The 14,542-nt window shown below is 37.2% G+C and overlaps 1 protein-coding gene across 2 annotated transcripts in view; it reads right to left on the reverse strand.

Annotated features, from left to right (window-relative positions):
* Window positions 1-9,868: 9,868 nt before the first annotated feature.
* LOC150083459 (uncharacterized) overlaps window positions 9,869-14,542 on the reverse strand; it is a 30,026-nt gene continuing 25,352 nt past the window's right edge. For both annotated transcript variants that reach the window (XM_090377303.1, XM_090377302.1), the window contains one exon: window positions 9,869-10,009. In XM_090377303.1, the coding sequence (XP_090233429.1) occupies window positions 9,938-10,009 (72 nt within the window). In that variant the 3' untranslated portion in view covers window positions 9,869-9,937. The remainder of the gene's footprint in view (window positions 10,010-14,542) is intronic.

A 14,542-nucleotide genomic window follows, 5' to 3' on the forward strand; every position in this document is an offset into this window, starting at 1 on the left:
TATTTGATTTGTCCTGACCCCTTTGCTACCCCGCTTACCATTCTCACCTCCGGTTTTTCTTGGCCTTCATGTTCGTCACTGTGGCCCCCAAAATTTTCGCAGTCCTCGCCGCGTTTCCTACCCTTTCTTGGCATTTTTATTTTATATCTATTAATCTCTAGCTATCAACTTTAACTAATCAATATGTCTGCCGGTTAATCTTTCTACTATTCCTTAACTATATTAGATAATCCAATTCAATCTATCATTAACATTTACCTGCTTGATCAATAATCAATTAGTAAAAATTCAACACCCAATAATTATAAAACTTATTAAGTTTTACCTATCTATCCTTGAAGTTTCCCTGTTCGGTCTCACTAATTAATTCAATTGTACATAAATAATAATTTCCAGTTAAACGCTAAATCAATACTTGCCTCTAAAATCCACCGTTATTTACCTGTTCAATCTAAAATTCATTCAACAATAATCAACTCAGTAATACATATATAATTCTAACTTACGCTTTCTGGCTCGCCAGCTGAATTTTTTCTATCAGTTTCAGCAACTGGATTACATATATATATACATGTATATATATTTTCCTGTCCTTCTGAACTCAGCCTTCCATTGTGCAGAATTATCCTGGCTGGCTCGCCAATTGTGGGGGTGGGGTTTTAACGATGAAACAATCTATCTCTATTTATCCTTGGCTGGGGCGCCAATTGTGAGGGTGGTATTATTGTTTTTCTTGGTTGCCCTATTTTTCTTTATATTTTAATTATTATAATTTATCCCCTTTTTTTATATGTATATCCCCGTAGTCCAATCCTCCCATTTAGCATCTGACTTGTTTGTTCTCAGAAGATTACCTGACTCGAAGGGGACCCTAATTATTTTAAGTATTTCTCCACAGGATTGGCTGAGTTTCGGAATGACAGACTCCAACACATGAATGTAAAATAAACCAATGTTTATTAACATATCATACAGAAACTAGTAATAGCATTTAGTCAAACTATATTTGGCTGGTGACTTGTTATTTCATTAACCTTTATATGTGTAAATATCTTGTTCAAACTCAATTGGTTCATCACCAGTTATCCTATTTTAATACACATTATTAATCATTATGTCATGGTGTCTCTTCATGTTCTTTACAGGGACTTCGATAGGTCGTGGCATACACTTTACATAGATTCTTCCCACTCTTCTTCTGAACAGTCTGTATAATAAACCAACAACTACCAGCCAATGAACTGGCTCACAAAAACCTTCAGAGTTCGTGTCTCAATTTGTAAGAAACTTGCATTTATTCAATCAAACACCTTTTCTGCAATCAGGTCAACAGGAAATATTAATCAATTCAATTTAACATTACCTTTCAGAACAGTTAATCCTCTATACCTTTATATTTCACTTATTAATTAGCCCCTACTCAAATCAGAAATACTCTCTACAAATCAACTCATAATAAATCAAAATTTCAACCTTTAATTTCATACATATTATAAAAACCTTTCACAACCTTAAACAATTCTCAGTTATTTATTATACCCTCTCCTTCCAGCAAGCATTTATATGAGGAGCTTCACTCCGAATTATAGGCTACGTCCGTCTTAAATACATTACACTTTTATTCATATATTCATTACTTAAATCTCCCTCCTTAACTATATATACCTATTTCTCCTAAAGTCCTTTCCTAAATAAATTAAGTACACCTATTTCGGTAAACTCTATAGCACTTACATGTTTGGCCTGGAACTTTCTTCCCTGCTTGGCTTCCTTTCATATCGGTCATTCAGGTACTGGAATGCGGGGGCGCTCATTTGGGGATCTCGGTGATTTATCGTGTCTCCCTACCGGGTACTGCATGGCTGGAATCAATCAGGGTCGTATATTCTTTACCGGTCAGCATTTCTTCTTCCGTGGATAGAGGGGTTTTCGAGTAGGTCAATGGTTCGACCACTCATTCGACTGGCTTTGCCTATATAATTCTCAGGGTGTGATTCTTCCTTCTTCCTCGCTACGGCTTCCATGTTTACAGGTGAACATTCCTACGGGCTGTCGGGATACGCAGAATTTCTATCACTGCTTCCATCTACCTCAGGGCTGCAGCTATCACCCAAATTAGACTACTGCTCTGCTTTGTATCGTTCTCCAACTCATTCAAATCATTCTCCAGACCGCTCCGAGAACTTCTTCCGACTCCTCCGAAAAATTCTTCTGAATTCTCCGAAAACTTCTTCCGAATGCCACGAAAGCTTCTCTCTGAATGCCCCGAAACTTCTTCCGAATGCTCCCTCTCAAAATTCCCTCCACTTTCTTCCTGGCCAATAGGAGATCTGCACATCGTTTTTCCTGTGTTCTCATTTGTCTCCTCTCCGCTTCCATGGGCGGGTCTTCTTTACTCTTTGTGTCCCAACTTCCGTGGCCTAGAATATATGAGAACAATTCAGAAAGAGAGGCGGAAGATCCGGTCAACTGAGAAGCGTCACAGCTCTTCCCGTGACCTCACGCGCGCACACCTGGTGACGTCGCCCACCTCTACTAGCGTTTCACCGTGAAATTTTTAATAGGGCCAACTTAAGCACTAATGGCCCTTACTATGGTGCATCTGCCTCTGTCTTAATGGGGGTTTGTCACGGTTATTTACTTTTACTGACTCGTCAAAGAATTTCCATACAAACAAGCTACAACTAAACAGGGAGTGACTGGAAGGTATTTTTGAATTCCAGTGCTTCTTAATCCATGTTGTTTGTATCAGAAAACCACTATCCGTATTACAGTTAAATTCTCATAATATTCAACAATTTTTATTAATTAATGTAAGGACGGGTCCTTACAGTAGGCTTGCTGGTAGCCGAGGCCTGAGCGCTTGCCATCTGGAACAGTACAATCAACATTGGCTTTCTCCAAGATTGTGATAGCACCACACATTCTTGAAGACATCCATTCATAGGCTACCGTTTTCCTCCAGAATCTGCCTGTATTCATGCCGGCGCTTTTTTCAAGGAATGTATTTCTGGTAAATTAGAGTTTGCTATAGGACACGAAAAATGAAATTTTCTTTCAGCTGAGTTAAAAATAGATGTAAATAATCTGGAAGACCTTGTATGTAATGAAGAGAAAGATCTTCCTTTGTCCGAGCAATGACCATCAAAGGCTCAAGTGTAGTTTTGCTTAATTCTAATACCTAGAATTTATTAGTATTTTGTGCATTTGATAGGAAAGAAACGAAAATCGACGAGGTATGTGAATGTATTTCAAATTTGAAGAATAAGAAATCCACTTAAATCCTTTCAGGGTACAAATGAAGCATTCTACTATTGCAGCTTTCTTTTTAGGTTTTATTGAGTAAAAAGGTTAATATTAAGCGTAAAGAATAAAGCTCAGAGAGGAGGATAAGTAAATTTTTTCCCTTGGTTAGTATTAATACAGAAAGGAGTTTCTTCTTTGAAAATAGATTTGAATATGTTTGTTTTTAATCAGCCTTACCCAGACATATCTTGAGAAATCGCATTGGAGTGTATGCTTAAGACCTGGAGCTATAATTTGGTTCCTCGAAAAATAAATCTTTGAGGTTTATTTCTCACATAAGTTGGTTAGCTAGCTAAGAAATCGTTCACGACATGTCCGGGCAGTTGGTATGTTTTTGAATGACATCAATGGCTCGTCTTCCCTTGGGGTAATAATAAGTCTACAAATATTTCTCCTTTCTACTTCATAGGTAACAGCTGAGCACACTGAAAAAAAAACTTGTTGCCTTTTGTTTTGTAGTTTAGCAAGATTCAAAAAACCTCGCATCATTTGTGAGGTTTTTTAAATAGTCTTTAATTATGAAGTTTTTGGAGAAATGATTGTTTTAATATTGTACAGTTTGAAATGTTCATTAAAATTTGGAATTTTAATTTGGAGTTTGCCTTTTGAATGCAGAATAACTAAACAGCTTTCCATAACACTACAGATAAACTCTTAAGAATTAAATCCTTTTAAAAACACAGCAACAGACTAAGTAGGAGTTTCTCATTGTTTTTTTTTTTTTACACAGAATAACTAAGACTAAAGACGAATCTTATTTTAAGTTGAATTAAAACAAACTCTATCCCAATTAAACTTCAAATACAAGTTAAAGCTTAGCATTCTGAGAATCCAAAAAAAACTACACGAAAGAAGAAAAATTGTTCTTAGTTGTGTATGAATATGAGGAGGTATCAAAACGTTCGTATCAGTAAGAGGATGCCGTTTTTAATATAAGTTGTCTACATATTCAATAACTAATGTGAAATTTCATTCCAGTAGGTGATCGTAAACCAGAGGTGGAGCCCGGAATCCCAGGAAGGACGCTATGATTGAAAAAGTGGAGTATCGATCAGTGATAAGTTCCTGCATTTGCCGGGCAAGAAAGCTCAAGAAATTGACAAAATTGAAAGCTGTTTATGGGCAGAATTGTCCGTCCTATGACACTTTAAAAAAGTGGAAACCGGAATTCCAGTATGGTCGTACAAGTGTCTTTGACGAGCCAAGAGAAGAAAGGCCATCGTTGAGCAGCTGGTGCTGAGTGACAGATCTGTGACAATTAATTTAATCACAAATGCAGTAGGAATTAATTATGGGTCTGCCCACAGCATTTTTCATGAACAAACTATTATTTTTAGGCCACACGAATAATAATTAAATTAATCTGCCGTGCTGGGTGTCTTATGTATGTTAATTGCGTGTGCTCTATGGTCGATTTGTCTGTTTTGCTGGGTGAAAAACCCCAGTTTCTGGAGGGGGAACCATGCTTTCTACGCCGGAGACCCACTACTTCAGCCACGGGGTGAAAAAAGCCCATTATAGGTCCTCGCATCATCGATAGGATTCGAACCCAGGCTTTTTCTACCCGGAATAGGCCCGGGAAGGACGGTGACGATACCGCTGTGCTACCCACGCAGACTCATTTACATGAGTCTCCGCACGATGGGTTCCAAGATTGCTGACACCTTTGCAGAAGTAATGTCGAATGCAATGTTCTCGCCAACTGTTGGATTTGTGTAATGCGGATGTTGAGAACCTTTTTTGATCGGTTGATGACAAATGGCAAATGCTGGGTGTACAATGAAGAAACATTGCATGGACGCCCCTTGGATTCGTCTCAGGAAATCATCAATGAAGTGGAATCGCGGTTTCAGGCAAAAAGTACGGACTTCTATGATTCAGGCATTAAACAATTGATCCATAGGTGGGAGAAATGTGTTACTGTACATGGAGAGCACATAGAAAAGGATGAAAGTTCCTCTGAAGTTTCAGCTTTCTAGGGCTATTATTGCTAGGTAAAGGTACGAATTTTTAGATACTCCCCTACTATCAAGGAAACGTCAGATAGACGAACATGTCTACACTTTTCATCAGCTGTATTTTTTAAAGGGAGAAAACTGGAAATATAACAATGTTCACAGCTTTTTGGAATGATGAATTCAGGACAAAAAAGTTTGAAATGTTCATTAAAAGTTGATATTTCATTTGGGATTTGTCTTGTTTTTACACATTTCATTTCATAGTATAACAAAACAACATATTTAAGTTAGGAAACATAGCTACAAAATTAATATTTTCTTAAAAAGTGGAACAAACTGAAGTCTACACCACAGAGAGACACAAACATCGTACCTTTGAAAGATTTCATTACAAGTTGGAAATTCATTTGAAATATTTCTTTTTAATTAATCTTTTCTTAAAAAGCTGAAAGAACTCATGTGTACAGAAGGCTCTCTGTCTCTTTATCTATACAAGGAAACAGAAGACAATCTGATTAATTAACCCTCCTATGAGTTAGCTGACGTAGAAATTGATAGCCTTGAATTCATTTCAGCGTTCTCTCCTGTAAATTTTTATGGCACCACTTGGGACATACATAAGTAAATTTAACACTCTAAACCACTTTCCATTGGTAAAATTAAATAAAGATGAAAAAAGTACACTTATAATCGAATAAAATGGCCCTCTGATGGAGGGCCTATTCCCTAAGGGAGGCCCTGTAGTCTGCAACTGGGTTAGAATCAGTCACATATCTAGTATTGCTGCATTCATGCCAAAACCTGAAAATATAGGATAGGAGGACATTTTCAAAAACTGGTGGAAAAATTTCCATGGAGACTAGAAGCTCTCATAAAGACGTGATTTGTACTCATGTTAAAGAATTTTACTATAAAATAAGGCTATTTATAGGTATGAAAATATTCAAGTATTAATGGTACGGCAATACAGTTATTCATTTTTGTTTCTTTTCTCACTAGGGAAAACATTCCTCCTTAATTCGTTTTACTAATCTAGTCCACCTTTTATACAGTTCCATGAAATCACACTCCAAAGTGTCTTATTGGTAAGCTCTCGTGACCAAATCTTCTAAGCTGTTTCTCAAAGACAATATTCAATGCTCTTCACCAATGTGATTTCCACAATTTCCATTTGCACCAGTGGTTTTTTAATTTTCTTTAGACTTGGATAAATTGTTTCAAGTTTGGTCTCACTCTCACCTATAGGAAAGAATAATGCTCTCCTTCTATATATTTGAAAAATTCTGATAAATCATAAAACATCATGTTCCCTTTTTACTTTTTGCTTACACTGCATACAGAACTTTGCCTTTTTTGTCGTAATTCAAAGTCTCTGCCATCTATTTCAATTTTCAATTCCTCCTCCATAATCTTCACAAATCTGCTAGATTTCTGTTTCCCAAGTGTATGACCAATTTTGAAGCAAATGCTTTTGAAACAAATAAATTCCAGCTGCTATTTGTATACCATATTTCAGACCATTTTTTAGAAGTACCAAATCCTGGTATTGATCTTTAATCAACTTGCAACACTTAAGTTGTCAGAAACTTTTATAGGTTCCCCTCTGGTCCCAAATGAATATATTTCAGGAAGATCAGAAACAAGTCTGCACAGTGATCTACAAGGAACTACACTTGTTACATCAATCAACTCTGAAGAATACTCATTATGATCAGCCTCTGTTTATTATCCATCAGCCAGCCTGTAACTCAGCCTAAATGACGGATCTTCCCTGTGATCCCGGACCACTCTAATAATACAATATTTTTCTGAGGCAAAAGGCTTATTTAATCAAATTATATAATGTCAGAGTTGTTACTGAAATTCAATTGCTTAATATGAGATTTAATCTCATATAAAGCAATTTAATGTCATATATTATCTCATATAATTTATGAGATTAGAACGGCAAGATTTCTTGTTCGAAAGCCGTGATTTTTTCATAGAAACCTCAAATATGAAAGGTATTAGAACATATGGTGCTTACCAACGTGGGTGGGTTGAAGACTGAAAAGTGGGAGAAGATATTTGTTGACATTGGATTTGAATTTCTGTGGATTCTAATTTTCAACAAGCACTCATGAATGTGATCTTATTGAAAAAAATAGAAATTGGTATCCGGATAGATGAGGAAGAAGAAAGCTGGACAGTAGATGGATGCAGACTGGTTGCAGCACTTGATTGGATTGGTTTGTAAGAGAGAGAGAGAGAGAGAGAGAGAGAGAGAGAGAGAGAGATTGAGAGAGAGAGAGAGAGAGAGAGAGAGAGAGAGAGAGAGAGAGAGAGAGAGAGAGAGAGAGAGAGAGAGAGAGATTGAGAGAGAGAGAGAGAGAGAGAGAGAGAGAGAGATTGAGAGAGAGAGAGAGAGAGAGAGAGAGAGAGAGAGAGAGAGAGAGAGAGAGAGATTGAGAGAGAGAGAGAGAGAGAGAGAGAGAGAGAGAGAGAGAGAGAGAGATTGAGAGAGAGAGAGAGAGAGAGAGAGAGAGAGAGAGAGAGAGAGAGAGAGAGAGAGAGGAATTATAGAAGCCAATTCAGAACTACAGTGCCCAATGAAGTATCTTTTGGAAAAGCGCACAGTAGAAGTGTCACAGAGACAGAAAGTGGAGAGACTTTGTAAACGATTTGCCATTAATTAATCTGGCTAGCATGTTATGAATGGAGATTCGAAGACTTCAAGGAGTTTAAGATGCACCACCTCAAGTTGTGGGAACAATATTCCATGTTAGGAATAATTTAAGATTTATACAGAGGGAGAAGTTATTTAGAACAAAAGTAATTCCTAAAGTGAAAGAGGAAACCGGTTTCCTAGATGGAGAGGTAGCATTATTCATGATGTACTTATGCTAAATGAGATTAGAAACCAATGTAGTGTAATCATTTAAAGAAACCTATTATCTTGTTCAGAGGTCTGAATGTCATCAAAGATAAGCATAGGAGATTTGACTCATTTTTGCTAGATATATGACAAGAACTAGTTTTAGAACGATTGAGATTAACTGTTACCTTTGCCCAACGGAGAACTACCTCGAAGAATTGATAGTGGATATTCGAAAAGATAGGGATTTTTTAGAACATGCTTTCTCAAACTGGAAGATATAATGAAATGAAATGCGCTGACATCATTAATATTATAAGTAGAATTTCCACTGATGGGAAGAAGTTCATTAATATGCAAGAGGAAAAGAGTGGTAGAAATAACTGAATCTTGAGGAACCCTAATATTAGTGAAAACGTTATAAGACAGAGAGCCATCTACCATAATTGGCTGTGAGCATTAGAAAGAAAATGGAATACCACACTGCAAAATACAGTCGGTAATCCATCGGTTGTTTAGAAGGCCTCTATGCAAGAGGTGACCAACAGCCTTAGAAATGTCAAGCGAAAGTGATTAAGTTTAACCAAACGTTTCCATTGAATTTATTCGTAGATGGTAACATAAGCCAATATATCATCACTGTGGATTCACTGACATAAGGTAGTTTAAAAGTTGGCAGTTAATGAATTTCTCCAGTATTTTGGAAATAGAAAGAGTAAGTGCAATGATATGATAATCGTACAGGACCAATTTTTCCTCCTATTTAGGAACTGGCTGGATTGAGTAAATTTACAGCAGAATTAAAAACACGAGTAGAAAAAGGAAATGTAAAAATGTGACTCAAAACCAGAACAAGCTCAGTTAGCACAGGTTGGATAACAAGCGGAGAAATTCCTTGAAAACCGGAGATTCTTTTCCATCAAGATTGGTCAAAATTCTCCTGAAATCCTTTTGATGGAAGACTACAGGAGGCATCTCTCTATATATATATAAAACGACGATAGCACAATCACGCTTCGAACATTGTATCCACTTAAACAAACAAGAGCGATTAATTGGTGAAAATCGGTAAGAGTTATTCGTAAGAGAAACGTCTTAGAAGATGACACACAAAGCTTCGCAGCTCGATACCATTTGGGGGGGTGTAATTGAATGTATAAGTTCCTCACAAAACTTTATTGAAATAAATGATTTTCACTGGTCAGTAAGACAAGAAACAAATAGAACAATTATTACATATGAGGCAGCAATACTATATCTCTTGAAGTTCACTTTAGGGCAACATTGGTATAACTTCCTTGTGACAGTGCCCAAGGCCACGAATTTGGCAAATTTCAAGGAGGTTTCTCTTTGAAGATGCCTTTTTTTGAAGGGTGTGGATACTTCTTTGCACCATCATGCCATTTTAATGTTTATATTAATACAAATACTTAAATATCTACTAAGGAATAAATAATCCGTCTGTACATTCTTTATAAATTTATATTTAGCGAATTATTGAAGAGAAGAAAGTCATATTAAATATTTCAAATTTAACCTTTTTATTCTGGTTAAAGCTCGTCCCCTTTAGCTGTAATGAACATTCTCAATATAATACACGATAAAACAAAGTTTATATCTTCCACCATAAGGTAATTTTAATTCCAGTAATTTTCACAAAGCTGTAGCCATAATGAGAGATACAGGTTAGTTATACATAATGTGCTCAGTTTTGTTTATAGTTTAACAGCATATATCTATTTTTATTGAACTTATTAAACGATTTACATCTAAAATCCAAACTTAACAAATGTATGGTCTATATTTGATATCTCATTATTCAATGTGCTATCCATTCTTCTTTATCTTCTTCAGATGAACCTTTAGAGTTCATTACATTCACCAAACAAGTCTAAAATTAAAGAAAACATTCTGCAAGAACTCCTGTCAAAAATGTAATTTAAAATTATAAATCAAGTTCCAATTTTTTCATAATTAAACATTACATTACGGTAGATAGAATTGTGTGGACTCTGAAAATATTGGAAAAGCTTTAATAGGCATCTTTCCACAGGCAGTTTTAAAGTGCTTAATTTTATAGAGTCACTTATGGTCTATCTTTTTTTTTTCCAGAAAGGTATTAAACCAATGTGCATATCTAGTAATTTGTTGGCTGCTTTCTGCTCCAACAATTTGGCCAGTTTCAGTTGTTTAAGGAGGAAATCCATGAAGCATCAGCAAATTAATCTTTGAACATTGTGTTCTAGTTCAATTTGTATTTCATTTTATTTGTATTCAATTCGTATCTTAGTACCAACCTTGAAATCCGAAGAAAAGATTAAGAAGTACAAATTGATTGATTTTGTTCTATTTTGTGAATAGGGCCACAATGCGTCAAATCACAAACAGTAAGAAGTTCATGACACATATTCGACATTGGATGCTAAACTAAATATATGTTAGGGCCAGAAATTTCTGTTTATTGAAAGTGAAAACCGAAGTTCTGCAATTAAATACTATTTCAGCTCCTCAGAATAACAGTTTATTTCTGTTAACCAAGTTTATTGTATTTGCAATTCACAGCATTGTGACCAATCGTTTCCTACAGATAAATGTATTTAATATTGAATCGCACAATGTTAAGTATGCATCCTGTTTAACTATGAATAGTTTTCTGGTTATTGTGTCAGCTCGTTCGCAATTCTAATAAGGTCATCCTTGGATTTCGAGACAATCACTATGTACACTGAGTGGACGGAAATCATGGGATACCTGCCTAGTAACGGGTAGACCCACCTTTCGCGAGCCTAAGGGCAGTCACACAGCGAGGCATTGAGTCCACTAGTACAGAAAAAGCTTTCCACAGGTATTTTCATCCATTCTTAGCTGCACCACTGTCCATAATTTCTGTCGCATTCCTGGGTGGAGGATCCAAAGATCGAACGGACCTTTCCACAGCATTCCACAGAGGCTCCACAGGGTTCATGTCCAGTGAACGGGGAGGACATTCTATGGTGACAAAATCTGCGGAATGCTCTTCGAATCATGTTCTAATCACCACAGCTCTGTGGGGAGGCGCATTGTCCTGCCGGAAGAGAGAGAGTCCATTGCGTGTGAGTGAACGTTGACCAAGAAGGGATGCAGATTGTCGCTAAGGATGGATACGTAACCTGGACTGTTCAGAGATGCATCTAGACGTACCAGTGGTCCCAATGTGGGCCAATAGGACACAACCCAGACCATTATCGACCGTCCACCTGCCTGAACAGTTCCTTGTCGACATGATGTGCATAGCTTCGTGCGGTTTCCGCTAGATATGTACCCTCTATTCCGATCGAAATAACTGGAAAAGGGACTCATTAGACCAGGAGACCCGTCTTCAATCATCCAAGGTCCAGTGCCGATGTTCTTTCATCTAGTTGAGGCGTAAAGCCCTGTTTCGTGGTGGGTCAGCGGCTTCCATAACCTATTTAGGCAAAGCATCGCTTGATAGTCTTGACGGAGACGTTTCTGGAGTCTCCCTCGTTGAAGTCGGCGGTGATTTGTGCCATTGTCACTCTCTGGTTGGCTGACACAATGCGAGACAGACATCGACGGCCACATTCATCCACCACCAGCGCCATCCACGATGAGATGTTATTCTGGAAATGTCATATTCCCGATGTACTCTTGATACTGTCGAACGGGGATAGTGCAATTTCTGTACCATCTGCGCGATAGAGTGTCCCAGGGGCCGGACATCCACTATCACCATTTTTTAAAGACGGTTAACTCACGACGTTTATCCATAGTGACATTGAAGTACTGTCTATGTGAATACAGTGATTCACTCTACCTATATACTTGCCAAGCAGTGGGTTCGTCCGCTAGCAAAAGGGGTGACAGCATTGCGTTGCGCAGGAACCAGGTGTCCATGAAATCTGTCCTTTCAATGTACTAGAAATGTCCTAATGTCACCCTAATACAAAAATGCAGTACCTTCGTGGATAACATAGTTGGTAGGATCGCCGTCCTTCCCACACCGGGAGGAAAAGACCTGAGTTCGAATCCATCGATGACGGAAGGAATTTGCATGGGTATTTTTCACAATCTGGCTGAGTTAGTCGGTTTCATTCACGAAGAACTCATTGAATTAAAATGTAATGAAGAATGCAATCATAAATTCGAAGAAGGTGGAATAGCGGAGTTGTGGAGATCAAACACAACTAAACTTCTTTATCCAACAATGTGGTCTGAAATGGCCAAAGTACTTCTTTGTTTTCCAACATCTTATATGGTTGAAAGTGATTTTAGTTCAGTAAATAAAATATTAACAATGGAAAGGAACAGAATTGACACACGTTCAAGAGGAGACATTAGAATTAAACTTACTAATATCATACAGAACATTGAACTTTTAGCTAAGAAGCATCAGGCTCAGATATACCATTGAATAAAAAAGAGAAACTATAAAGTATTTTCTTGTTTAAAATTTCATGGGGGGCGATTAGGAAAAAATTGTCTAAAAAAGCCCTTTAGAGGGCGATAATTAAAAAACAATGGTTGAGAAACACTGTTCTAGCATGAACCCGACTAATTCAGTCATGGAACGAAAAAAGCCGTTAAAGTTCATCGCGTCATTAGAACACTAGCCTTTTCCACATGGTACAGAGAGGACGGTGATTATAACCACTATGCTGCCCACTTGACCGTATTTATGATGTAACAACAATTATATACCTGATTATTAGGATCGCTCAAAGATATTATTTTACATTTTCCCGTATTTCTAGAGAAATTGTTATAAGATAAAAACTTTGTAAGGTCTGCTGAAATAAGCAAGCAGTTTGTACAGAATTATCCTTTTTTTTCTCGCCAGTCCAACAGTTAATGATACCGAACACCGCAGCACATGACGTCATAGATTATGCAACGAAATTGGTCAGCTGGATGTTTTTGGTTGTTATAGGATTCAGCGCATCAGCAATTTAGGCCATGGCCATATTGCGCGATATATAATATATCTGTAAATTACGCATGTTCTGTGGTTGATTTGCTGTTTGCTGGAAAAGGAACCTGAGTTTCCGGGAGTGAAAACCATTCTACCCTCGACTGAGAGCGATTATAGGTAGTTTCGCTCATTGCGATGGTAGTTTCATTTAAATCACGGTCTGAAATTTAACCTAGCAGTGGTAAAATTACGTAAGGAAGCACTCTTAAGCATCAGACAAAACACACCATCTATATAGTAAGCCCTTTTAAAATGTATCCAAATTACCACTTCCACAACATCAGTGTCACCCTTTTGTGACACTGATTAATCTTTCGCCTCTTTTCTAGCATATCCATCCTAAAGCAAGGCTTCTAGACTTGTGAGCAGTACTTAAGATGTGGCCTAATTATTGCCTTATGCAGCTAGTAAATTTCCTCCTTATCCCTACTGAGAGAATTTCTCTATATCACTAATAATACGATCCCCATGATCTTCCCCAGCAGACTGTCTTGCACTGCATAAATAATTTCATGTCCGACTGTACAATTACACCCAGGCCTATTTCGTTTTCATCCAAACTGAGCATGTGGTACCACTAAATTGGTATATTATTTTGGTTTATTGTTACTCAAATTCATATATCAAAGCTTAAACTCAATTTAAACCTTTAAGCCCATCTGCTTTATTTATATAGATCGTGTTAGAACAGGTATACTGATTATTAACATTACCAGCCTGCTAATAATATCATCAGCAAAATTTAACATTAAACATGATTCTCCTTCATCAATGTCATTAATAAATATAGGAAACAGTGAGGGGACCCAGCCTCGAACCCTGATGACCGAGATACCATTGACTCCCGGATGAATTGTTAGAACATTCTAACGTTAGTCCTTGAAGAGTATTGCCCATTTATAAACACACTACCTTCTGTCACTCAACTGTCCCTTTATCCAAGCAGTACATTGACCCTAATGTGCTCTTGTGGGTAGCACATGCGGTAACTTGATCCTAATGAGCCTTTTGGGTAGCGCAGTTGATAGAATTGTCTTCCTTCCCACAACGAACTTGATCCTAATGCTACACTGATCCATTTTGTACAGCAGCCATTACGGGCGAACAGTATCTAAAAGTACTGAATCTAAGTATTAAACAATTTTTGCATCGAGTTACTTTTTGACTACCTCAGAGTAGCTAATCTGATTGGTAAGACAACATTGCACCTTAATAAATCCATGCTGTGATTGCTGTATAAGTATCTGTCTAAATTATTTTTCAATGCAGAATAATGTTGAAAAGGAACAGAAGTCAACCTTGCAGGCCTACTTCTCTCTTTGATCCTACTCTGTCAACAGAATATATATTTATATATCTGCAGTGTATACGGACCCACCCTGAATCAGCTAATGCTCTCCTAATTATCGGAAAACGTTTGCTTACATCTTTTCCTGCTTCTTTTATTATAAGTGG

Source organism: Mastigoproctus giganteus, chromosome 7 (assembly GCF_048544385.1).
Source record: "Mastigoproctus giganteus isolate SK-2022 chromosome 7, ASM4854438v1, whole genome shotgun sequence".
In the NCBI taxonomy this organism is placed as follows: Eukaryota; Metazoa; Arthropoda; class Arachnida; order Uropygi; family Thelyphonidae; genus Mastigoproctus; species Mastigoproctus giganteus.